Below are 22449 nucleotides of genomic sequence, written 5' to 3'. Positions count from 1 at the left end.
CATATTGTATCATGCATCAGTAGTGTGTTCTCTTTTATTGCTGAATAATGATGGATATGCCACATTTTGTTTACCCATTCATTTGTAAGTTGATGGACATTGGGTTGTTTCTAATTTTGGGCTACACAGTATGCTGCTGTGACCATTCATGTCCAGGGCTTAATATAGCCATGTGTTTTCATTTCTCTTGTATAGATAACTAGGAGTGGGATTGATGGGTCACATGGTAAGTGTATGTTTAACATTTATTTTTTATTTATTTTTTTTGAGACGGAGTCTCACTCTGTCGCCTAGGCTGGAGTGCAGTGGCGCAATCATGGCTCACTGCAAGCTCCGCCTCCCGGGTTCATGCCATTCTCCTGCCTCAGCCTCCTGAGTAGCTGGGACTACAGGCGCCTGCCACGATGCCCGGCTAATTTTTTGTATTTTTAGTAGAGTCGGGGGTTTCACCGTGTTAGCCAGGATGGTCTCTATCTCCTGACCTCGTGATCTGCCTACCTTGGCCTGGGATTACAGGTGTGAGCCATCGCGCCCAGCCGTGTTTAACATTTTAAGAAATAAACTGTCTTCCAAGGTGGCTCTACTACTTTACATTCCCACTAGCATTATGTAAGGGTTCCAGTTTCTCTGCTTCCTTGTTAGCACTTGGTATTTTAGGTCTTCTGGATTATAATCATTCTAGTGAGTGTGAAATGTAGTATCTTGTGGTTTTAATTTGCATTCCCTAATGACTAGTGTCATTAACCATTAATGTAATTAATGATCTTTCCTTGTGCTTATTTGCTATTCATACATTTATTTTTTGTGGTGAAATGTCTGTTCAAATACTTTGTCTGTTTTTAAAAATTGCATTTTGTGCCTTATTGAGTTCTAAGAGAGAATTCTTTACATAGTTTGAATTATTTTATCAGATGTATGATTTGCAGATATTTTCTCCCATCCTGTTACCTGTATCTTTTTTTTTTATCTTTTGTTTACTCCATCTAGTTCTGCTTCCTACTTTTCCATTTTCTAAATGGTGTCTTTTGAAGAGTAAAAGCTTAATTTTGATGAAGTCCAGTTTATCTTTATTTTCTTTTTTTTAAAATTTTTTCTTTTAAGGATTGTGCTTTTAGTGTCATATCTAGAAATCTGCCTAAACTAAGGTCACAGTTTTCTTCTGTGTTTTCTTTTAGCAATTTTATAGTTTTAGGTTTTACATTTAGATATGTGAACTCTTTTGAGTTAATTTTTGTGTGGTACGAAGTAATGGTCTATGTTCTGCGTTTTGTTTGTTACGTATAAACAATTATTCAATTGTTCCAGAACCATTTGTTGAAAAGACTTTTTTTCTCCATTGAATTACATTGGCACCTTTGTTGAAAATTTACCATACATGTATGAGTTTCCTTTTAGACTCTGTTTTGTTCTACTGATCTATATATGTCTGTCTATTCCATTTTCTTTTTTTCCTCCATCTAGTTCTGCTTCCTACTTTTCCATATTCTAAATGATGTCTGTTGAAGAGTAAAAGCTTAATTTTGATGAAATCCAGTATCTCCACTGTCTTGATTACCGTATGTAGCTTTATATAGTAAGTCTTGAAGTCAGATTGTATAAGTCTTTCAACTTTGCTCTTTTCTTTCAAGATTGCTTTGGATATTCTGGATCCTTTACATGTCTACAGATTTTGCAATCAACTATTAATTTTATTAAAAAGCTTGTGATTTTGATTGGGATTTTCATTTGATTGGTTTTGATTGCTGTGTTCAAAATCTGTAGCTGTGCTGCCCGGTATGGTAGCTATGTGTGGCCATTGCTCATTTGAAATACGGTCAGTTTGAATTGAGATGTGCCGTAAGTCTAAAATACACACTGGACTTAGAATGAAACAAAGGATAAAAATAGATTATCAATGCTTTTTTATGTGTTACATGTTGAAATAATACAATTTAGGATATATTAGGTTAAATAAAATATTAAAATTCACCCATTTAATTTTTCAATTTGCTGCTATATAGAAATACTTTTATGGCTCTTTCTTTGAATTCTAACACTTGGTTTTTGTATATATTGACTTTGTATTTTCTTTCTTCTTCTTTTTTTTTTTGAGACGGAGTCTTGCTCTGTCGCCCAGGCTGGAGTGCAGTGGCGCAATCTCGGCTCACTGCAAGCTCCGCCTCCCAGGTTCACACCATTCTCCTGCCTCAGCCTCTCCGAGTAGCTGGGACTACAGGCGCCCGCCACCACGCCTGGCTAATTTTTTTTGTATTTTTAGTAGAGACGGGGTTTCACCGTGGTTTCGATCTCCTGACCTCATGATCCGCCCACCTCGGCCTCCCAAAGTGCTGGGATTACAAGTGTGAGCCACTGTACCCGGCCTTTTTTTTTTTTTTTTTTTAAATTTTTATTTTGTGACAGTGTCTTGCCCTGTCACCCGGGCTGGAGTGCAGTAGAGCTATCATGGTTCACTGCAACCTCAACCTCCCAGGTTCAAGTGATCCTTCTACCTCAGCCTCCCAGGTAGATGGGACAACAGGTTCATGTCACCATGCCCAGCTAATTTTTTGTACTTTTTGTAGAGACAGAATTTTGCCATGTTGCCTTGGCTGGTCTTGAACTCCTGGGCTCAGGTGATTTGCCTGCCTTAACCTCTGAAAGTGCTGGGATTACAAGCGTGAGCCAGTGTACCAGGCCAACTTTGTATTTTTTTTTACCTTGGTAAATTCATAAATTCATTTATTAGTGTTTTTTTTTTTTTCCCCTGGAGTTTCACCCTTGTTGTCCAGGCTGCAGTGCAATGGCAAATTTTTTAATTAAGGATTTTTGTGTCTATGTCTGTGGAATATTGGGTTTTTTTTCTTGGTTATGTTTTATCATGGTTATGCTAACGTCATAAAATGAGTTTGGAAGAAATGTCCCTTCTCTAGTTTCTAAAAGTGTTTATGTAAAATTAGTGTTGATAGAATTCATCAGTAAAATCCCTGGGCCTGGAATTTGGTGGGAAGGGTTTCGATCATGAATTCCATGTCTTTACTATATAAAGAGCTGCTCAGTTTTTCTTTTTCATTTTGTGTCGCTGTTGGTAAGTATTCTTCAAAGAACATGTTAAGTTTATTTAAGATGTCAATTTTATTAGAATTAGGTTGTTCATAACATTTTCTTATTTTCCTTTTAATGTCTATAAGAATGGTAGGGGGTGGTCCATCTTCTACCTCTGTTATGGGTAATTTGTTTTCTCTTTTTTCCTAATTGTTCTGTTTTATCAACTTTGTTGATATTTTTAAAGAATCCATTTTTAGACTTCGTTAATTTTTGCTGTTACTTGCTTTGGATTTTATTTCTTTCTCTTTTTAATTGTTACTATTTTCTTCTTTTTACTTCATTTTAACTTAGTCATCTTTTTCTAGCTTCCCTTTTTTTAGTTGTAATACATGGCAGTGACTAAATTTTTCTAGCTTCTTAGGTTAGATCTTTATGTCATTGATTTTGGGACCTTTTTTAGTATACACATTTATAGTTTTAAATTTTCGTGTAGGCATTATATTAGCTGCATCTCCCAAATTTCATTATGTAGTATTTTTGTTACTCAGTTCAAAACATCTTCTAATTTCTCTTTTGATTCCTGCTTTGACACAGGGGTTCTATAGAAGTATGTTCTTTAATTTCTAAATGTGTCCTACAAAGAAGGGTATTATTGGTAGCTGACAGTTAAGAGAAACATATGGGGGTTCTGGAATCATTCAGTGAATTGCTGTGAGGAGGGATTAGATGGTGGGTCCTGAAGACTCTCTTCTACTAAGGCATATAAGGTTTGTCCTGTCAATACCGGAGAGCAGTGATAGGTTTTAAACAAGGTAGGAACTGATCCTGGCAAGAGTTAAGGGATCTGCAAGAATTGTGTTATTATTACTGTTGCATAAGGGTGTCAGGAAGCTCATCCTGAGAATGATGGAGTGGAAGGGATATACATTAAGATGCCTTTCCATGTGAGTGAGGCCCTTCTGATGGGAGTGCTGAGGAGAGGAAGAACTAGAGATTGGACACTGGAGTGATGATGATGGGAGAGGGTAAAGTGGTTAAGGAAGAGTGAGACGTGGAGGAAAAGGCCAACAGTCCTACCTTGAGAGGCATGGGAATGTGGTGCCCCCCACTGGCAAGATGGGGATACAAGAGGAAGAGTACAGAGTACCTGAACAGGTGCTGCAAAAGACATCATAGAGATGAAGAGGGGGTCATTAAGGCAGAAGGAAGTTAAGTGTCTGATTTCTTTTTTTTTTTTTTTTTTTTTTTGAGACGGAGTCTCGCTCTGTCGCCCAGGCTGGAGTGCAGTGGCACAATCTCGGCTCACTGCAATCTCCGCCTCCCGGGTTCCCGCCATTCTCCTGCCTCAGCCTCTCTGAGTAGCTGGGACTACAGGCGCCCGCCACCACGCCCGGCTAATTTTTTTTTGTATTTATAGTAGAGACGGGGTTTCACCGTGGTCTCGATCTCCTGACCTCGTGATCCGCCCGCCTCGGCCTCCCAAAGTGCTGGGATTACAAGCGTGAGCCACTGCGCCCGGCCTAAGTGTCTGATTTCTATCAGCAAGATAAGGTATGAGAAATGTTTGAATTTGGCAACAAGGGAGTTTATATTGCCTGGTATATGTGCATAAGGAATATCTTAGTATTTCTACTGTCAGCAATTTTTTTTTTGAAACGCAGTCTCGTTCTTGTCACCCAGGCTGGAGTGCAGTGGCGCGATCTTGGCTCACTGCAACCTCTGCTTCTCGAGTTCAACTGATTCTCATGCCTCAGCCTCCCAAGTAGCTGGGATTACAGGTGCCCACCACTATGTCCGGCTAATTTTTGTATTTTTAGTAGAGACAGGGTTTCACTATGTTGGCCAGGCTGATCTCAAAGTCCCGACCTCAGGTGACCCTGCCCGCCTCAGCCTCCCAAAGTGCTGGGATTACAGGTGTAAGCCACTGCGCCCTGCCAGCAATTCTGAATAGATTGAAATTCATCAATTGAAATCAACATCTTACCAAATTATGAGCCAAATTGAATTAAAATCAGGAATAATCCGTGAATTTTTTATTTCTGATTTTGGCAGTTAGACCCCATAAACTTTGAAAAGTATTATAGTTATTAAACATGATTATTCATTTTCTTTTTTTTTTTTTTTTTTTTTAGACGGAGTCTCGCTCTGTCTCCCAGGCTGGAGGGCAGTGATGCGGTCTCAGCTCACTGCAAGCTCCGCCTCCCGGAGCTTCTCCTGCCTCACGCCATTCTCCTGCCTCAGCCTCCTGAGTAGCTGGGACTACAGGCGCCTCATAACACCGGGCAAATTTTTTGTATTTTTAGTAGAGACAGAGTTTCACTGTGTCAGCCAGGATGGTCTCAATCTCCTGATCTCGTGATCCGTCTGCCTCGGCCTCCCAAAGTGCTGGGATTACAGGCGTGAGCTGCCACACCCAGCCATTATTCATTTTCTTGAAACAGTGTCTTGCTGTGTCACCCCAGCTGGAGTGTAGTGGCGTGATCATGGCTCACTGCAGCCTCCACCTCCTGGGCTCAAGCGATCCTCCTACCTTAGCCTCTTAAGTAGCTGGGACTACAGGCACATGCCACCATGCCCAGCTAATAAAAAAAAATGTTTTGGCTGGGCGTGGTGGCTCACGCCTGTAATCCCAGCACTTTGGGAGGCCGAGGCGGGTGGATCACCTGAGGTCTGGAGTTTGAGACCAGCCTGGCCAACATGGTGAAACGTCGTCTTTATTAAAATACAAAAATTAGCCAGGTGTGGTGGCAGGCGCCTGTAATCACAGCTACTTGGGAGGCTGAGACAGGAGAATCGCTTGAACCTGGGAGGCAGAGGTTGCAGTGAACCAAGATCGCACCATTGCATTCCAGTGTGGGGACAGGAGCGAGACTTTGTCGCAAAAAAAAAAAAAAAAAAGGCCGGGCTTGGCGGCTCACGCCTGTAATCCAAGCACTTTAGGAGGCCGAGGCAGTCGGATCACAAGGTGGTCAGGAGATCGAGACCATCCTGTATAACATGGTGAAACCCCTGTCTCTACTAAGAAATACAAAAAATTAGCCAGGCGTCGTGGTGGGCGCCTGTAGTCCCAGCTACTCAGGAGGCTGAGGCAGGAGAATGGTGTGAACCTGGGAGGCGGAGCTTGCAGTGAGCCAGGATTGCGCTACTGCACTCCAGTCGGAGCCACAGAGTGAGACTCTGTCTCAAAAAAAAAAACAAAAACAAACAAAAAAAACTTTTTTCTACATATAGGGTCTCACTGTTTGCCCAGGCTGGTCTCAAACTTCTGAATTCAAGTAATCCTCCCACCTTGGCATCCCAAAGTGCTGATATTACAGGCTTGAGCCACCACACCCAGCCTGTAACTATTCTTTACTCATGGTTTTGTGAATGTGCAAAGTGACTGTCAAAGAGATTCCACCATCTCAGGGTTTGCTCTTTAAACAGGGATGAGATTTCCTCTGGGGAATAGTGGAAATGAATTGGAGAATGGGTTTGCTGGAAACAGTAACCTAATGAATGGCACCTTTTTTGGCCCTTGAGATGGAGGGAACAATAGATACCTTTTTTATCTCTCTCATCAGAGACTCAGATTACTCAGTAATTATCTTGAGACTCCTTTTGGACAAGAAACTTTCTAGTTCTTAATTTCTAGTTTTTTCCTCAGTTAATGTTTCTAGAAATAGAAAAAGCATTCATAGTGCCGGGCATGGTGGCTCACGCCCATAATCCCAGCACTTTGGGAGGCCGAGGCAGGCCGATCACTTGAGGTCAGGAGTTCGAGACCAGCCTGGCCAACGTGGTGAAACCCCATCTCTAGTAAAAATACCAAAAATAGCTGAGCGTGGTGGTGAGTGCCTGTAATCCCAGCTACTTGGGAGGCTGAGGCAGGAGAGTCACTTGAACCCGAGAAGAAGAGGTTGCAGTGAGCCAAGGTCACACCACTGCACTCTAGCCTGGGCGACAGAATGACACTCCATCTCAACAGAAAAGAAAAAGAAAAAGCATTCATAAATAAATAGGACTTTTAATCCTCTGATTGCATGTTGACCTAATAGAACTGCAAGTTTCTTCTGAACACCGCATTGGTCACATGTGTTCCTTCTAAGTCATTAGTCTTTTTTTTTGGCTTACACTGGTTGTTTACTACCCTGGATCCATTTTTCTTTTGGAAAAGATTTGGCCTTTTCTTTATAAGTTGTCTTGATAATACTTAATCCTAACTACCAACAAGTTGTTAGCTCCTTCATTAAAACAGCCCAGCAAGAGCTCCTCTTGATTCTACTGAAATGTTTTCTCTTCACAATTGAACAAATTATAAAGGGTAACAAGGGGACAGGGGGTGAAGGACTCAGTAGTGAAAGTGTTGACTGTGATAGATTCTAAATGGATTGTTGAGCTCTTTCGAGCATTAAAGACTAATGGTGTGAATACTAGTTCTTTCTTAGAAAGCTCAGCTGTTTGCACTCAGACAGATTTTTACCTTTAATCTGGCTTAATATTGTTTAGAAGATTTGTCTTGGCCCTCCTGCCAGGAGGCCAAGATGGCTCAAGGTGGCCACTGCTTCCTCTGGAAAACTGCTGGGGAGTTGAAATGGGGGTTCAGTCAGTTCTCTCTTGTGACCCAAATCAGGGAGAAGGTAGCCTCCTTGCTGAGACTACCTTTTAGAATATATTCTTCTAGAGTATCATTTTCCCATTGTTTTTCTCCATCTCTCTGCTGCTTTTGCTCAGAGGGCTCTGGGCAATCTGGCTTTCCTATAGATCCTTCCTGGTGTCCATTACTGGATGAGGTGCAGTGACACTATATTTTCCCTTAATTAGTGGTCTCAGAATTTCATCAGATTTGTAGATTTTTGAGGGAGAAAGTCTCCAATCTTCTGTGTACTATCAACCTAATATGTGTAATTCTCTCCTTTACTTTTTTTTTTTTTTTTTGAGACGAAGTCTCACTCTGTCGCCCAGGCTGGAGTGCAGTGGTACTGTGTCGGCTCACTGCAACCTCCATCTCCTGGGTTGAAGCAATTCTACTGCCTCAGCCTCCCGAATAGCTGGGATTACAGGCGCCCGCCACAACACCCAGCTAATTTTTATATTTTTAGTAGAGATGGGGTTTCACCATGTTGGCCAGGCTGGTCTCGAACTCCTGGCCTCGGGTGATCCGCCCACCTCTGCCTCCCAAAGTGCTCAGATTACAGACGTGAGCCACTGCGCCTGGCACTTTCTTTTTTTTTTTTTTTTTTTTTTTTTGAAAGAGACAGGGTTTTGCTGTGTTGCCAGGCTGGCTGTGGTGTGGAACTCCTGGGCTAAGCAATTCTCCCGCCTCAGCCTCCTGAGTAGCTGGGACCACAGGCATGAACCACTGTGCCTGGCAGTCACCCCCCAGTTGATGTGGGGATCCCAGTAGTATCTCTTACAAAAGGCTGCTGGGAGATGCATATAGCTGACGTGTGTGTGTGTGTGTGTGTGTGTGTGTGTGTGTGTGTGTGTGTATTTATTTTTTATTTTTTTGAGATGGAGTCTTGCTCTATCACCCAGGCTGGAGTGCAGTGGCACGATCTCGGCTCACTGCAACCTCCGCCTCCCGGGTTCAAGCGATTCTCCTGCCTCAGCCTCTTGATTTCCCAAGTAGCTGGGATTACAGGCGCCCGCCACTACACCCAGCTAAGTTTTGTATTTTTTTTTTTTTTTTTTTTTTTTTGGAGACGGAGTCTCGCTCTGTCGCCCAGGCTGGAGTGCAGTGGCGCGATCTCGGCTCACTGCAAGCTCTGCCTCCCAGGTTCACGCCATTCTCCTGCCTCAGCCTCTCCGAGTAGCTGGGACTACAGGCGCCCGCCACCACGCCCGGCTAATTTTTGGTATTTTTAGTAGAGACGGGGTTTCACTGTGGTCTCGATCTCCTGACCTCGTGATCCGCCCGCCTCGGCCTCCCAAAGTGCTGGGATTACAAGCGTGAGCCAACGCGCCCGGCCTAAGTTTTGTATTTTTATTAGAGACGGAGTTTCGCCATGTTGGCCACAACTTAGCTTGTCTCGAACTCCTGATGTCAAGTGATCTGCCTGTCTCAGCCTCCCAAAGTGCTGGGATTATAGGTGCGAGCCACTGTGCCTGGCCTATCCTATATGTATTGATGTACTCTTGGCTGTTGCCATTAAAAGAATAGATTTACACCTCACCACTATCCATTTTATAAAGTGGTAGGCATACCTCCCTTCACATTGTTTGTTCTCACCAGAACTCAGCTCTGCTGGGATATTCTGAGTTGTTCATTAGCAGACTTGTAATCATCAGGAAATTCTTGGCTTCAGTAGAGGGTTATGTTGTTATCTGTAGGTGAGCACTACCTAGTGTGTTAATTCTGAGGCTTCACTGTGGCTGTTAGTGCTGTTGAAATCAAGAGATCAGTGTTAAACTTTCTTGACCTTTCTAATGAAACAGCAAAATTTTATTTTAAATCCACAGGTTAAAGACATACCTCTTAATAATCAGCATTTGTTGAGTGGCTACCCAGTGTCCAGTCTATTTCTGGGCTTTGTGGATCTGTGAGTCAACCCTGACCCCTGTTTTTAGTGTAAAGGGCCCATCTGTAGTGAAAAAAGGCGGCCGCTGTTGGACATGGTCAGAATTCCTCTGAGTTCCCTAGGTGGCATATTATCTTTGCTAGGACTTGTTGGTCATGCATAATGAGACATGTAGAAGTCAGAACAGAAAGCATGGTGTAAGGCTGATTGGGCCCCACTGGGTATGAGAAGAAAGAAAAGGTTCCAGCAAGGAGTTCATCTAAAACAGTATCACTTCATGGGTTTTTTTTGTTTGTTTGTTTGTTTTGTTTTGTCTTTGAGACGGAGTCTTGCTCTGCTGTCGCCCAGGCTGGAGTGCAGTGGCGTGATCTCAGCTCACTGCAACCTCCGCCTCCTGGGTTCAAGCGATTCTCCTGCCTCAACTTCCCGAGTAGCTGGGACTACAGGCACCTACCACCACACCCAGCTATTTTTGTATTTTTAGTAGCGACGGGATGTCACCATATTAGCCAAGCAGGTCTTGATCTCCTGGCCTTGTGATCCACCCGCCTTGGCCTCCCAAAGGTCTGGGATTACAGGTGTGAGCCACTGCGCCTGGCCCCACTTCATGTTTTTTAAAACTATTCGAGGGGTAAACTGACCTAGGTTGGAAACAGAGCAGGTCAAAACTCCCGTGCTGCAGGAGGATCACTCGAGACCAGGAGTTTGAGACCAGCCTGAGCAACATAATGAGACCCTCTCTGAACAACAACAACAAATCAACTGGGAGTGGTGGTGTGGGCTTGTAGTCTTGGGAGGCTGAGGTGAGAGTATTGCTTGAACCCAGGAGTTCTTGGTTACAGTGAGCTATGATCATGCCACTGCATTCCAACCTGGACAACAAAACAAGATCCTGTCTGTAAAATACAGAATAAAAAACTGTTGTGCTCATCAGTAGTAGGATCGTGTCTGTGGACAGCCACTGCACTGTAGCCTGGACAACACAGCATGACCTCATCTCTATTTTAAAAAATAGATAGGCCGGGCACGGTGGCTCACTCCTGTAATCCCAGCACTTTGGGAGGCCAAGGCTGGTGGATCACGAGATCAGGAGTTCAAGACCAGCTGGGCCAAGATGATGAAACCCCGTCTCTACTAAAAATACAAAAATTAGTTGGGCGTGGTGGCAGGCGCCTGTAATCCCAGCTACTTGGGAGGCTGAGGCAGAGAATTGCTTGAACCCGGGAGGCAGAGGTTGCAGTGAGTCGAGATCGTACCACTGCACTCTAGCCAGGGCAACAGAAGGAGACTCTGTCTCAAAAAAAAAAAGAAAAAAGAAAAAAAGATAAGGCCGGGCTCAGTGGCTCACACCTGTAATCTCAGCACTTTGGGAGGCTGAGGCAGGCAGATTGCTTGCTTGTAGGAGTTCAGGACTAAACTAGGCAACATGGAGAAACCATGTCTCTACAAAATATAAAAAAATTAGCTGGACATGGTGTCTTGCACCTGTAGTCCCAGCTACTCAGGAGGCTGAGCTGGGAGTATCACTCGAGCCCAGGAAGTGGAGGTTGCAGTAAGCCGAGATCATGCCACTGCACTCCAGCCTGGGAAACATAGTGAGATCCTATCTCAAAAAAAATAATAATAAAATAGGCCGGGCACAGTGGCTCACGCCTGTAATCCCAGCACTTTGGGAGGCCAAGGCAGGTGGATCACAAGGTCAGGAGATCAAGACCATCCTGGCTAACACCGTGAAACCCCGTCTCTACTAAAAATACAAAAAATTAGCCCGGTGTGGTGGTGGGCACCTGTAGTCCCAGCTACTCAGGAGGCTGAGGCAGGAAGAATGGCGTGAACCCAGGAGGTGGAGCTTGCAGTGAGCTGAGATTGCACCACTGCACTCCAGCCTGGGTGACAGAGAGACTCCATCTCAAAAAATAATAATAATAATAATACAATAAAAAATAAATAAAAAAGCTATTTGTATCAAAGGCTGTATTTCAGCAGTTGTTAAAGTTTAAACAAGATGTCTTGTCTCTCTTCATTTTGTGATAGTGTCTGTTGGGGACGAATAGCTTTGTTAAGGACACAGAAGAAATATCAGCCATAATTTGGGAAACCTAGGCCCAAAGTCTACGTGGGCCTCTGCAAGAAAATACTGTGGCTGGCCGGCCAGCACTTTGGGAGGCCGAGGCGGGCGGATCACGAGGTCAGGAGATTGAGACCATCCTGGCTAACATGGTGAAACCCCGTTTCTACTAAAAAATACAAAAAAGAAAAAAAAAATACAGTGGCAACATGCACGGGTCAGATGCCACTTACCTTGGAAGGAAAATAGAGACCCCCATCCTGAGTGAAGTAAGCTGTCTTGAGTCCTTGATTTTTCTCCAGATGTACCTGGACTGTAGGACAGGAACGCACTCACTGATTGCACAGCCTTTGACACTCATATGCTGGGATGTGCCCTTGTTTAGTAGGTGCACACTTGTCTCCTTTCAGGAGTGACTTGAGTGCTAGAAGGAGGGATCATGTGGTGTTCTCTGTGTGTCTTCCCTCTGCTGCAGTTCTTATCTGTAAGGCACATACTACCTTACAGGTCCATGGTAGCTCTTGTTTAAGGACTCAGTCCAGTGAGCAGACAATGTTCTGTGTGTTTTCTTGTCACTCTAGCCGTAAATATGCTCCTACTTTCTCCTTGCTTTAGTAGTACCCTTATGGTGTGTATTGCTCTCTGTGGGAAGCCTGATCTAAGGCTTCCAAACACATCCCGATCTTCTGTGGTCTCACCCAAGTCTTGACACTTAGGGTGTTCTGTAACTAGCTTAACTTCCCAATTACGACTATAACATGTAGATGCTTATTTGCTTCTTTAACCTAACATTAAAATGTGAACTTCTAAGGCGGGTGAAGTGGTATGCACCTGTAGTGCCCGAAAGGTTGAGGTGGGAGGATCACTTGAGCCCAGGAGTTCAAAGCTATAGTGTGCAATGATCATGCCTGTGAATAGCCTTGTATTCTAGCCTAGACAACGTAGCGCAGCTCATTATTTAAAAAAACAAAAAAAAGTGGCCAGGTGCAATGGGTCACACCTGTAATCCCAGCACTTTGGGAGGCCAAGTCAGGCGGATCACCTGAGGTCAGGAGTTCGAGACCAGCCTGGCCAACATGGTGAAACCCTGTCTCTACTAAAAATACAAAAATTAGCTGGGCGTGGTGGTGCATGCCTGTAATCCCAGCTACTCGGGAGGCTGAGGCAGTAAAATCGCTTGAGCCTGGGAGACAGAGGTTGCAGTGAGCCAAGGTCATGCCGCTGCAGTCCAGCCTGGGTGACAAAGACTGTCTCAAAAAAAAAAAAAAGTCTTTCTATGTCAATAAACTTCCGAATCTTTTAAAATAACCACGTAGTAGTCCATTGCATAAATCTGTCATATATTAACTCATTTTTGTTGGATATTTAGGTTATTCCTAATTTTTTTAACTGTTGTAAGTAATCCTGTGGTAAACATATCCTCTGTCATTTCCTCAGGGAGACTTTACAGAAATAGAATTGCTAGCTCAATGCACCTTCTGAGGTTCTTTAGTAGCTATAACCATGTGCTTTTAAAAATGTCCCCTAAGAGCATATAGAGGCCAGAAAGGCTGCCCACAAATTTTGAAACTGTCCTTGCAACTAGGACTCATTGGCTGCTGGGAATTCAGTGATTTTAAACTGAGTTTTGGGTTTTTATGTTTTATTTGTTGTTTTCTGGTGTTTCTGTAGGGTTTATGCAAACCCAGGCCTGGGGATTTTCTACAAGTAACAGGCCTAACTAGAGATGTGCTTCCTGCGTACAACCTCCTACAGCAGCTTGAGGGAACATATATGACATGAAGGAAACCCCAGCTCTGTTGCTTATATTATTAATAGATGCTAGGTTGTTATTTACTGTAAAATGAGTGTCTTTAAGTTTCAGATGAAATTAATTTTCTTGAAAGATTTATTAATGAAAACAAAGATTGAAAATCAAGAGATTCATGAAATCACTAAGATTGTAAGAGTCTGAACTTAAAAGACAAAGCAGAGAACCAAGAGGAGGAATTTGGTAATCCAGCCTAGGCTTGGCATAGACATGAATGTATACAGTTCTCAAAATGTGAAACACTTTAAAAGAAAATGCAGTTATAATTCTGTTTTTTTTCTTCTTTCTAGGTATCTCATTCAGTTGCTAAACTTATATTAGTTAATTTCCACTGGCAAGTTTCAGAGATATTGGACAGGTAAGGTATTTGGGGGAGGAGAGAGAACATTGCCCATAGCTCCCCTCTCCGTCGTGATGATTATTTACATTTTGGACTGTATTCGACTATATTCCAATATGCATAGTATATTTTGAAACATTGGATTCTATTTTACATCCTCTTCTCTTAATATGTTGTGAACTTTCCCCATGTCTTCAGTATATTCTTCTACCCCAGTTTTAATACTAGCACGGTATTCTATCATAGATACTCCATACTTTTTCCAAACCTCTGTTGTTGGACAGTGAAGTTAATTCAGATTTTCTTTCCCATTGTTAATGTTTAATCAGTGCCTTTCTAGGTAACACACGCCAACATCTTTTACTTCTTTTGGATACGTCAGCTTGAGGATTGTATCATAGTACGAGTCGTATTTCCTTTAGAAAACGTAGGCTGCTGGCTGTACGTGGTGGCTCATGCCTGTAATGTCAGCACTTTGGGAGGCTGAGGCGGGCGGATCACCTGAGGTCAGGAGTTTGAAATCAGCCTGGCCAACATGATGGAACCCCGTCTCTACTAAAAATATGAAAATCAACTTGGCGTGGTGGTGCACTCTTGTAGTCCCAGCTACTCACAAGGCTGAGGCAAGAGAATCGCTTAAACCCTGGAGGCAGAGGTTGCAGTGAGCCGAGATTGTGCCACTGCACTCCAGCCTGGTGGCAGAGTGAGACTCTGTCTCAAAAAAAAAAAAAAAAAAAAAAAGAGAAAATATAGGCTACTTTACCACCCACCACCTCTACCAGCAGCGTATTTGAGTATTTCTTTCCACCTCCTCCAGAACTAGAGATCTTAAGATACAGACCTTAGAGTCTCAAGATGTCTTATAAGTTGTCAGGAAAAGGGGCACCTCCTCCTCTGCATCCTCTGTAGAGATCTCCTATGCTCACCCTCGGAGGCATGTGCCCCTGTCTAGCACAGTGTTTCTCATCTTCAGCATTATTGACATTTTAGGCTAGATAACTCTTTGTTGTGGGGGCCTGATCTGTGAATTGTAGGATGTCTGGCAGCATCCCTGGGCTCTAACTACTAGAAGCCACACCTCTAAGTCCTTGGCAATCAAAATGCCTCCAAACATTGTCAAATAACTCGTGGGGAGCAAAATTCCCTCTGGTGAGAAGCACTTGTTACCATTCCTACTCTTTCACACTGCAGTGAGCCTTCCTTTCTCGTATGGTATGTTTTTTTTTTTTTTTTTTTTTTTTTTTTTGAGACAAAGTCTCTGTCACCCAGGCTGGAGTGCAGTGGCATGACCTTGGCTCACTGCAACCTCCGCCGCCAGGGTTCAAGCAACTCTCCTGCCTCAGCCTATGAAGTAGCTGGGATTACCAGCACTTGCCACCATGCCTGGTTAATTCTTGTATTTTTAGTAGAATTTATTTACAGAGGAAGGTCATGCCTTTCCTTCTCCAGGCTGAACACAACTGGGAAGGACATACCAGCTGGAGCAGCTCAGCACAATCAGGAAAGAGCAAATTCGTTCCTGATTCACTAATTACACTCATCCTGTGTACTCAAGAACAGAATACATTTAGATGGAATTGCAGATAAACTTCTGCTGCCTTCTTATTATACTACTGCCCAAAACTCTGGAACCACATAGGTTCTGGCAATAGGATATCTCTCACTGCCCAAACTCTTTCAGCATAACTCAGGAGTGGAGATTTGGATGGCAAAAGATACTTAAAATACTAGTGTGGGAATTAGGAATAAAACAGGCCCCTCAATAAGGATAGTTGAGGGAAGCGTTCTGACTAGGTAGAAATCACATAGATGAGACATAATTCTTTTCTGCTCCAATTCCTGGTATCTTGGAAATATGTTGACCTGGGCTTTGTGTGGCACTTTTGTTGCCGCTTGATAATTCTGTTATAAATGGAAAATTATTGTAGGTGACTCTTACTGTCACATAATTTTTCTGGAGTTAAATATAGAAAAGGAATTACTGAGTATAGCATAAGTGTATTTTTGTCTTTGCTAAATCCAGGTTGTTTTCCAGAGTGATTTACCACTTTACACGCTCAGCAGTGGTATATAGGTGTTCCTGATATTGTAAGACTTAAAGTTTCGCAGTTTGGTGGATGTAAATGGCATCTAATTGTTTCAGTGGTCCTGTATTATTAAGGAGGTTGAGAATCTTTTCATATGTTTAATGGCCATTTGTGCTGCATCCTCCTTTGAAATGCCTGTTAAGTCTTCTCCCCGTTTTTTATTGAGTTATTTTGTTATTCCAAATGGATCCTTTCCCCTTCTCCCACGTCCAGTTCCTAGAACCAAATGGATTTTTAGGAGTTTTGTTTACTCTGAATACTGATCCTTTGCCAGTTTTTTTTTTATTTTTTATTTTTTTTGAGACAGAGTCTTGCTCTGTCTCCCAGGCTGGAGTGCAGTGGTGCAGTCTCTGCTCACTGCAACCTCCACCTCCCAGGTTCAAGCGATCCTCCTGCTTCAGTCTCCCAAGTAGCTGGGATTACAGGCATGAGCCAGCACACCCGGATGGGGTTTCACCATATTGGCCAGGCTGGTCTCAAACTCCTGACCTCAAGTGATCTACCCACCTCGGCCTCCCAAAGTGCTTAGATTACAGGCGTGAGCCACTGCGCCCAGCCATATATATAGAATTTTTTTTTTTTTTTTAATTGAGACAGAGTCTCGCTCTGTCTTGCAGGCTGGAGTGCAATGGCACAATCTCGGCTCACTGCAACCTCTGCCTCCCGGGTTCAAACTATTCTCTTGCCTCAGCCTCCCAAGTAGCTGGGACTACAGGCACGTGCCACCATGCCCAGCTAATTTTTGTATTTTTAGTAGAGACAGGTTTCACCATCTTGGCCAGGCTGGTCTCAAACTCCTGACCTCAAGTGATCTGCCCGCCTCAGCCTCCCAAAGTGCTGGGATTACAGGTGTGAGCCACTGCACCTGGCCTAGAAGTTTATATATTGAATTATCTTCCAGGTTATGGCTTGGCTTTTGACTTTGGTGTCTTCTGATGAATTGAGGTTCTTAAATGTAGCATGATTTATCAGGCTTTATATTTTTTATTATTCCTTTATATTTTGCATTTTCTGTCTTGAGAAAAAAAGTCTTTGCACTGAGATAAAAGGAAGCTTGGTTCTGTGAGCAAGTAGAGACAAAGATGCTCTAAACATCTTTGTCGGTCCTGTTATTGTTCAGGGGTAAAAATGTCTTTAGCTTCTGATTGCTTTCATTTCTGCTTTTTGTTTTGTAGATACAAGTCCAATTCTGCTCAACTGCTTGTTGAGGCTCGAGTTCAGCCTAATCCATCAAAACATGTGAGTGTCTATTACTTGAATGAGGCTTCACCTAATTGCATGTGGTTCTTGCTTTGGCTTGCAGTGTCCTTAAGAGCTATCTTTACTTGGCCGGGTGCGGTGTGGCTCACGCCTGTAATCCCAGCACTTTGGGAGGCCGAGGCAGGCGGATTACGAGGTCAGGAGATCGAGACCATCCTGGCTAACACGGTGAAACCCTGTCTCTACTAAAAATACAAAAAGAAAAAAAAAATTAGCCGGGTGTGGTGGCAGGCACCTGTAGTCCCAGCTACTCGGGAGGCTGAGGCAGGAGAATGGTGTGAACCCTGGAGGCGGAGCTTGCAGTGAGCCGAGATCATGCCACTGCACTCCAAGCTGGGCAACAGAGCGAGACTCTGTCTCAAAAAAAAAAAAAAAAAAAGCTCTCTTTGCTTTGTTTATAGTTCAACATGCCCACAATATTTGTTCTAGTATTGACTTAAATCTGTTATGGTTTGAAAAGTTTCCTTATAGATAAGGACTAAATCATTGCCTGTCCTTGGGCCCTCTCCAGCCCCGCCTTCCTCTCTGCACTTTCAGCCTGCACTCCATTCCTTCTGGGTGCTTTGGTGTGTCTGAGATTACTGCATATGTCTTCTATTCTGTTTGTGCCTTCCCTTCCTGGAATGTCCAGACTGTGGCTCCACCTTTGCTTATAGGGAGGGAATTCACGTTTAAAGACCCCAGTCTGGCCAGGCACGGTGGCTCACGCCCATAATCCCAGCACTTTGAGGGGCCGAGGCGGGCAGATCCCTTGAGGTCAGGAGTTTGAGACCAGCCTGGCCAACATGGTGAAACCCCATCTTTACTAAAAATACAAAAATTAGCCAGGCCTGGTGGCGCATGCCTGTAATCCTAGCTACTTGGGAGGCTGAGGCAGGAGAATTGGTTGAACTCGGGAGGCGGAGGTTGCAGTGAGCCAAGATCGCACCCCTGCATGCACTCCAGCCTGGGCGACAGAGACTCCATCAAAAGAAAAGAAAAAATCTAAGCCACCTGTTTGACAAAGCCTGTCTCCTGGATCATTCCCCTGGAAACTCACCTAATTATATTTATAAACTTTTACATGTGTGTTACAGTGATTAACTCATATCATTTTACCACCCCTACCATAGAAGCTGTATTTTAACAATGCATAGCAATTTCTTGTGTATCTAGGAGCTAAACGAACATATGTCGAATATTTTTTGAATGAGGGCCATGCTAAAAGAGATCTTGGACGGCAGAATTGGGGCTCAGATCACCACATAATTTCTGCAGCCTCTAAAGACAAAGGTTTCCAGAAGCAAAATGGATAAACATGAGAATCCAGTTCTTTTCCTCAACTTGTTTTTTTATATTCCCAGTAAACTAAAAAGAACCTAATGTAAGTGGACTTTTCCATTGGTTTGTGGTTTTAGCCAAGGTCCCCAGATTGTCTTTCTCTGCCAGTTTGTGTAGCATGATGTGGATTCTGGAGTTCATGCTGTACAGTTATTTGCACACATTCTAGAAGAGTTTCTTCCCCCAGTAGGTGTCTCCACACACTCCCCCCCCACAATATTAATTACATGTGACATCTGGTGTATTAAGGATGAGTTGTAACTTGGTAAAGGCTGTAGTATTTTGTGGTTTGGGCACGTCGATACAGTGAAACCACTGTCCTTGACAAGTAAAACTACAATGTTGGCTGTTAGAAGATTTATAAACTCATCCTCTAATAACCTTCGTGACTGGGTTTCTAGTAGTTGTGAGGGGCAACTCTGCTGTGCTTAACAGAGGTAGTTTACAAAAGAAACCTGATAGCTTCTAAGAGAATTTGGACTAAGTGACCTCTAAGGACCTTGGCAATTCTGAAACCCTGAGTTTTTCAGTCTGCCATTATAAACCACTGTAAGTTCTCATTTCAGCCTTCTTTCTCCCTCTGAATCCTAGTGATTTTGCAAGCCCAGCGCAGCTGCCACCTCCTTCAGGAAGCCTTCCTGGTATATACTTTTAGCTTAGTACCCTTGGGACTCAGAGTCCACACATTGCAGTTGAGCTCTGATACTTGTTGCAGGGTGAGGATCACTTCCCATGCACCCAGCTGCATGAGGTACCCTTATGGCCTCCTGGACCTGACTCCTCTTTGGCTCATGTGGCTCAATTTCTCTCCAGGTTCCCACATCCCATCCCCCTCACCACTGTGCAGTGTGTATGCAGTTTGTGCGAAAGGAAAACCTACTCTCTCTGGCCTGTCAGCACCAGTTTTGCCGCAGCTGCTGGGAGCAGCACTGCTCAGTTCTCGTCAAGGACGGCGTGGGCGTGGGTGAGTCTGCCACAGAACTTATAAAAAGCTGGCATGAAGTGTTTATCTTTGACTCTGCCTTTTCATGTACTCAAGTAAACTGAGTATTTTCTTCTGAGCCTGATTGGGGTTTTTATCATCAGAAGTAGTGATTTTCAAATACATCCGTACAAACAGTGACAAAGTTTTCCCCAGTCCTCAGCAAAACGAGAAAACTAAATATACTGTTGTAAATGTTGGCGTGAGTGCAGAGCTACCTTCTCTCACCTTTTGGGAGAACGATCCTTTAAGCTGCCTACCTTGATTCCACAAGTGGCAGCCATAACTCAGAAATGCCCACAAGAGTTTGCTGCTATTTAGGTAACATAGCACAAATCAAATTTGATGATTAGTTACAAGAGTATTTGTTATACTGTGATTTGATGATACTGAAACACATTAGCATCGCATTAATTGATATCTGCCCAGTCCCACAATTGGTGATAATCACCTCTAAATAATGTTAAACATCACAAAACTCAATTGTTAGTCAAGAACTCTATATAAGGATTTTTAAAATGGTTTTGTTATTTAATGGTGCCGTTAGTGATATAATTTGGGATAATATTTTAGTTTCATTGCTGTGAAAATATGCTAATTTCTCTCTTCTCTTTGAATAAATTCTGTTGCTTGAAGGGTTTCTTTTATGCAACTTGGATTTGTTGACTGAACTGGGTGGGCATGTTGTGTCTTCTGCAGTATGGTTGTCCATCACTTTTTTGGTTTTTGGTTTTTTTGTTTGTTTGTTTTTTGAGACAGAGTTTCGCTCTTGTTGCCCAGGCTGGAGTGCAATCGCACGATCTCAGCTCACCACAACCTCTGCCTCCCGGGTTCAAGCAATTCTCCTGCTTCAGCCTCCTGAGTAGTTGGGATTACAGGCATGCGCCACACCTGGCTAATTTTGTATTTTTAGTAGAGACTGGGTTTCTCCATGTTGGTCAGGTTGGTCTCGAACTCCCGACCTCAGGTGATCTACCTGCCTTGGCCTCCCAAAGTGCTGGGATTACAGGCATGAGCCATCGCACCCGGCCCCATCAGGTTGTTTTTGTTCAACAGGAGTCTCTTGTATGGCTCAGGACTGTCCACTTCGTACACCAGAGGACTTTGTGTTTCCATTGCTTCCCAATGAAGAATTGAGAGAGAAATACAGGCGCTACCTCTTCAGGGACTATGTGGAGGTATGGCCAGCCTTTGTTCTGCCCTCTGTCTTCCCGGGCCTACCTTCCATCAGAGGGTCACCACAGTTACTTACTTTATAGACTAGGCTGACATTAAGTGATAGTGTTCAAAGAAAGAGTTCCATGGCTTTAAAAGAGTTTGAAAACCACTGGAGTGATAGTGAAGAGTACAGGCCTTACAGTCAGACACACCGTTGTGTGAAACTTGGATACTTCCTTTCTTTGTGACCACTGTTTTTTTTTTTGTTGTTGTTGTTGTTTTTGTGACTGCCTCACTGTGTTGCGTGGCTGTAGTGCAGTGGCGCGATCTTGGCTCACTTCAACCTCTGCCTCCCAGGTTTAAGCAATTTCTCCTGCCTCAGCCTCCTGAGTAGCTGGGACTACAGGCATGCGCCACCACTCCCAGCTAATTTTTGTATTTTTAGTAGAGATGGGGTTTCACCATGTTGGCCAGGATGATCTCGATCTCTTGACCTCATGATCTGCCCGCCTCGGCCTCCCAAAGTGCTGGGATTACAGGCGTGAGCCACTGCACCCAGCCTCTTTCTTTTTTTTTTTTTTTTTTTTTAAACCTCTAAGTCTTGATTTTCTCTTCCGTAGACAGACCTCCCCACCTTATACATAGTTGCTTAAAGAAGCTATTGTGTGTCAGCGGATGAATACAAATTAGGCATATTTAGGAGCTGCTGTTACATTCAGTTTCCTGTGTGGTTGAGCAGAGAGAAGGGGTATTGCTTTTTTTTTTTTTTTTTTTTTGGGACAGAGTCTCGCTCTGTCGCCCAGGCTGGAGTGCAGTGGCGCAATCTCGGCTCACTGCAAGCTCCGCCTCCCGGGTTCACGCCATTCTCCTGCCTCAGCCTCTCCGAGTAGCTGGGACTACAGGCGCCCGCCACCACGCCCGGCTAATTTTTTGTATTTTTAGTAGAGATGGGGTTTCATCGTGGTCTCAATCTCCTGACCTCGTGATCCGTCCGCCTCGGCCTCCCAAAGTGCTGGGATTACAAGCGTGAGCCACCGTGCCCGGCCAGGGGTATTGCTTTTTGAGTAATTGAAAAACTTGTCCAGGATTCCAGCATGGTCACTTTTGGAGTCCTTTCCCTCTATTAGGCCATCTGCTAGGCCTGCTGATTCCATGCAATATAATTTTCTTTTCTTTTTCTTTTCTTCTTTTTTTTTGTTTTGGAGACAGGGTTTTACTCTGTCACCCAGGCTGGAGTGTAGAGGCACAAACATGGCTCACTGCAGCCTCTGACCTCCCAGGCTCAAGCAATCCTCCCACCTTAGCCTCCTGAGCAGCTGGGCGCGCACCACCAAACCCAGCTAATTTTTGTATTTTTTGTAAAGATGGGTGTTTCACCATATTGCCCAGGCTGGTCTCGAACTCCTGAGCTCAAGCCATCCACCCAATGCAGCATAACTTTCATCTTTGTCTTTTTTGCCTAAGCTTTTCAGATTAATTTATGGTCTGGGTCTTGTCATGCATATGCTGCAGGATAAACAGAAGGCCTTGTTCTTTATGCTGTTTGCTGCCTTTGAGGGTCATTGAGCTCCTCAGATATACCTTTTTTTTTTTTTTTTTTTTTTTTTTTTTTTGAGATGGAGTCTCACTCTGTCACCCAGGCTGGAGTACAGGGGTACGATCTCAGCTCACTGCAACCTCTATCTCCCAGGTTCAAGCGATTCTCCAGCCTCAGCCTCCTGAGTAGCTGAGATTACAAGCTTGTGCCACCACACCCAACTAATTTTTGTGTTTTTTAGTAGAGACGGGGTTTCACCCTGTTGGCCAGGCTGGTCTCAAACTCCTGACCTCAGGTGATCCACCCGCCTCGGCCTCCCAAAGTACTGGGATTACAGGCATGAGCCACCGCGCCTGGCCTTAT

At 43.7% G+C, this 22449-nt stretch overlaps 1 protein-coding gene across 6 annotated transcripts in view; it reads left to right on the top strand.

The window, feature by feature from the left end:
- Positions 1–22449, top strand: part of ARIH2 (ariadne RBR E3 ubiquitin protein ligase 2) — a 63904-nt gene that overhangs the window by 27081 nt on the left and 14374 nt on the right. For all 6 annotated transcript variants that reach the window (XM_032161626.2, XM_058442223.1, XM_032161622.2 and 3 more), the window contains 4 exons: positions 13693–13760; positions 17005–17068; positions 19223–19373; positions 20448–20569. In XM_032161626.2, coding sequence (XP_032017517.1) covers positions 13693–13760; positions 17005–17068; positions 19223–19373; positions 20448–20569 — 405 coding nt within the window. The remainder of the gene's footprint in view (positions 1–13692; positions 13761–17004; positions 17069–19222; positions 19374–20447; positions 20570–22449) is intronic.

The sequence above is a fragment of the Hylobates moloch genome, unplaced genomic scaffold, assembly GCF_009828535.3.
Source record: "Hylobates moloch isolate HMO894 unplaced genomic scaffold, HMol_V3 SCAFFOLD_8, whole genome shotgun sequence".
Taxonomy (NCBI): Eukaryota; Metazoa; Chordata; class Mammalia; order Primates; family Hylobatidae; genus Hylobates; species Hylobates moloch.
Note: the sequence above shows the minus strand (reverse complement) of the source record. Positions and strands in the feature narration are given on the sequence as shown.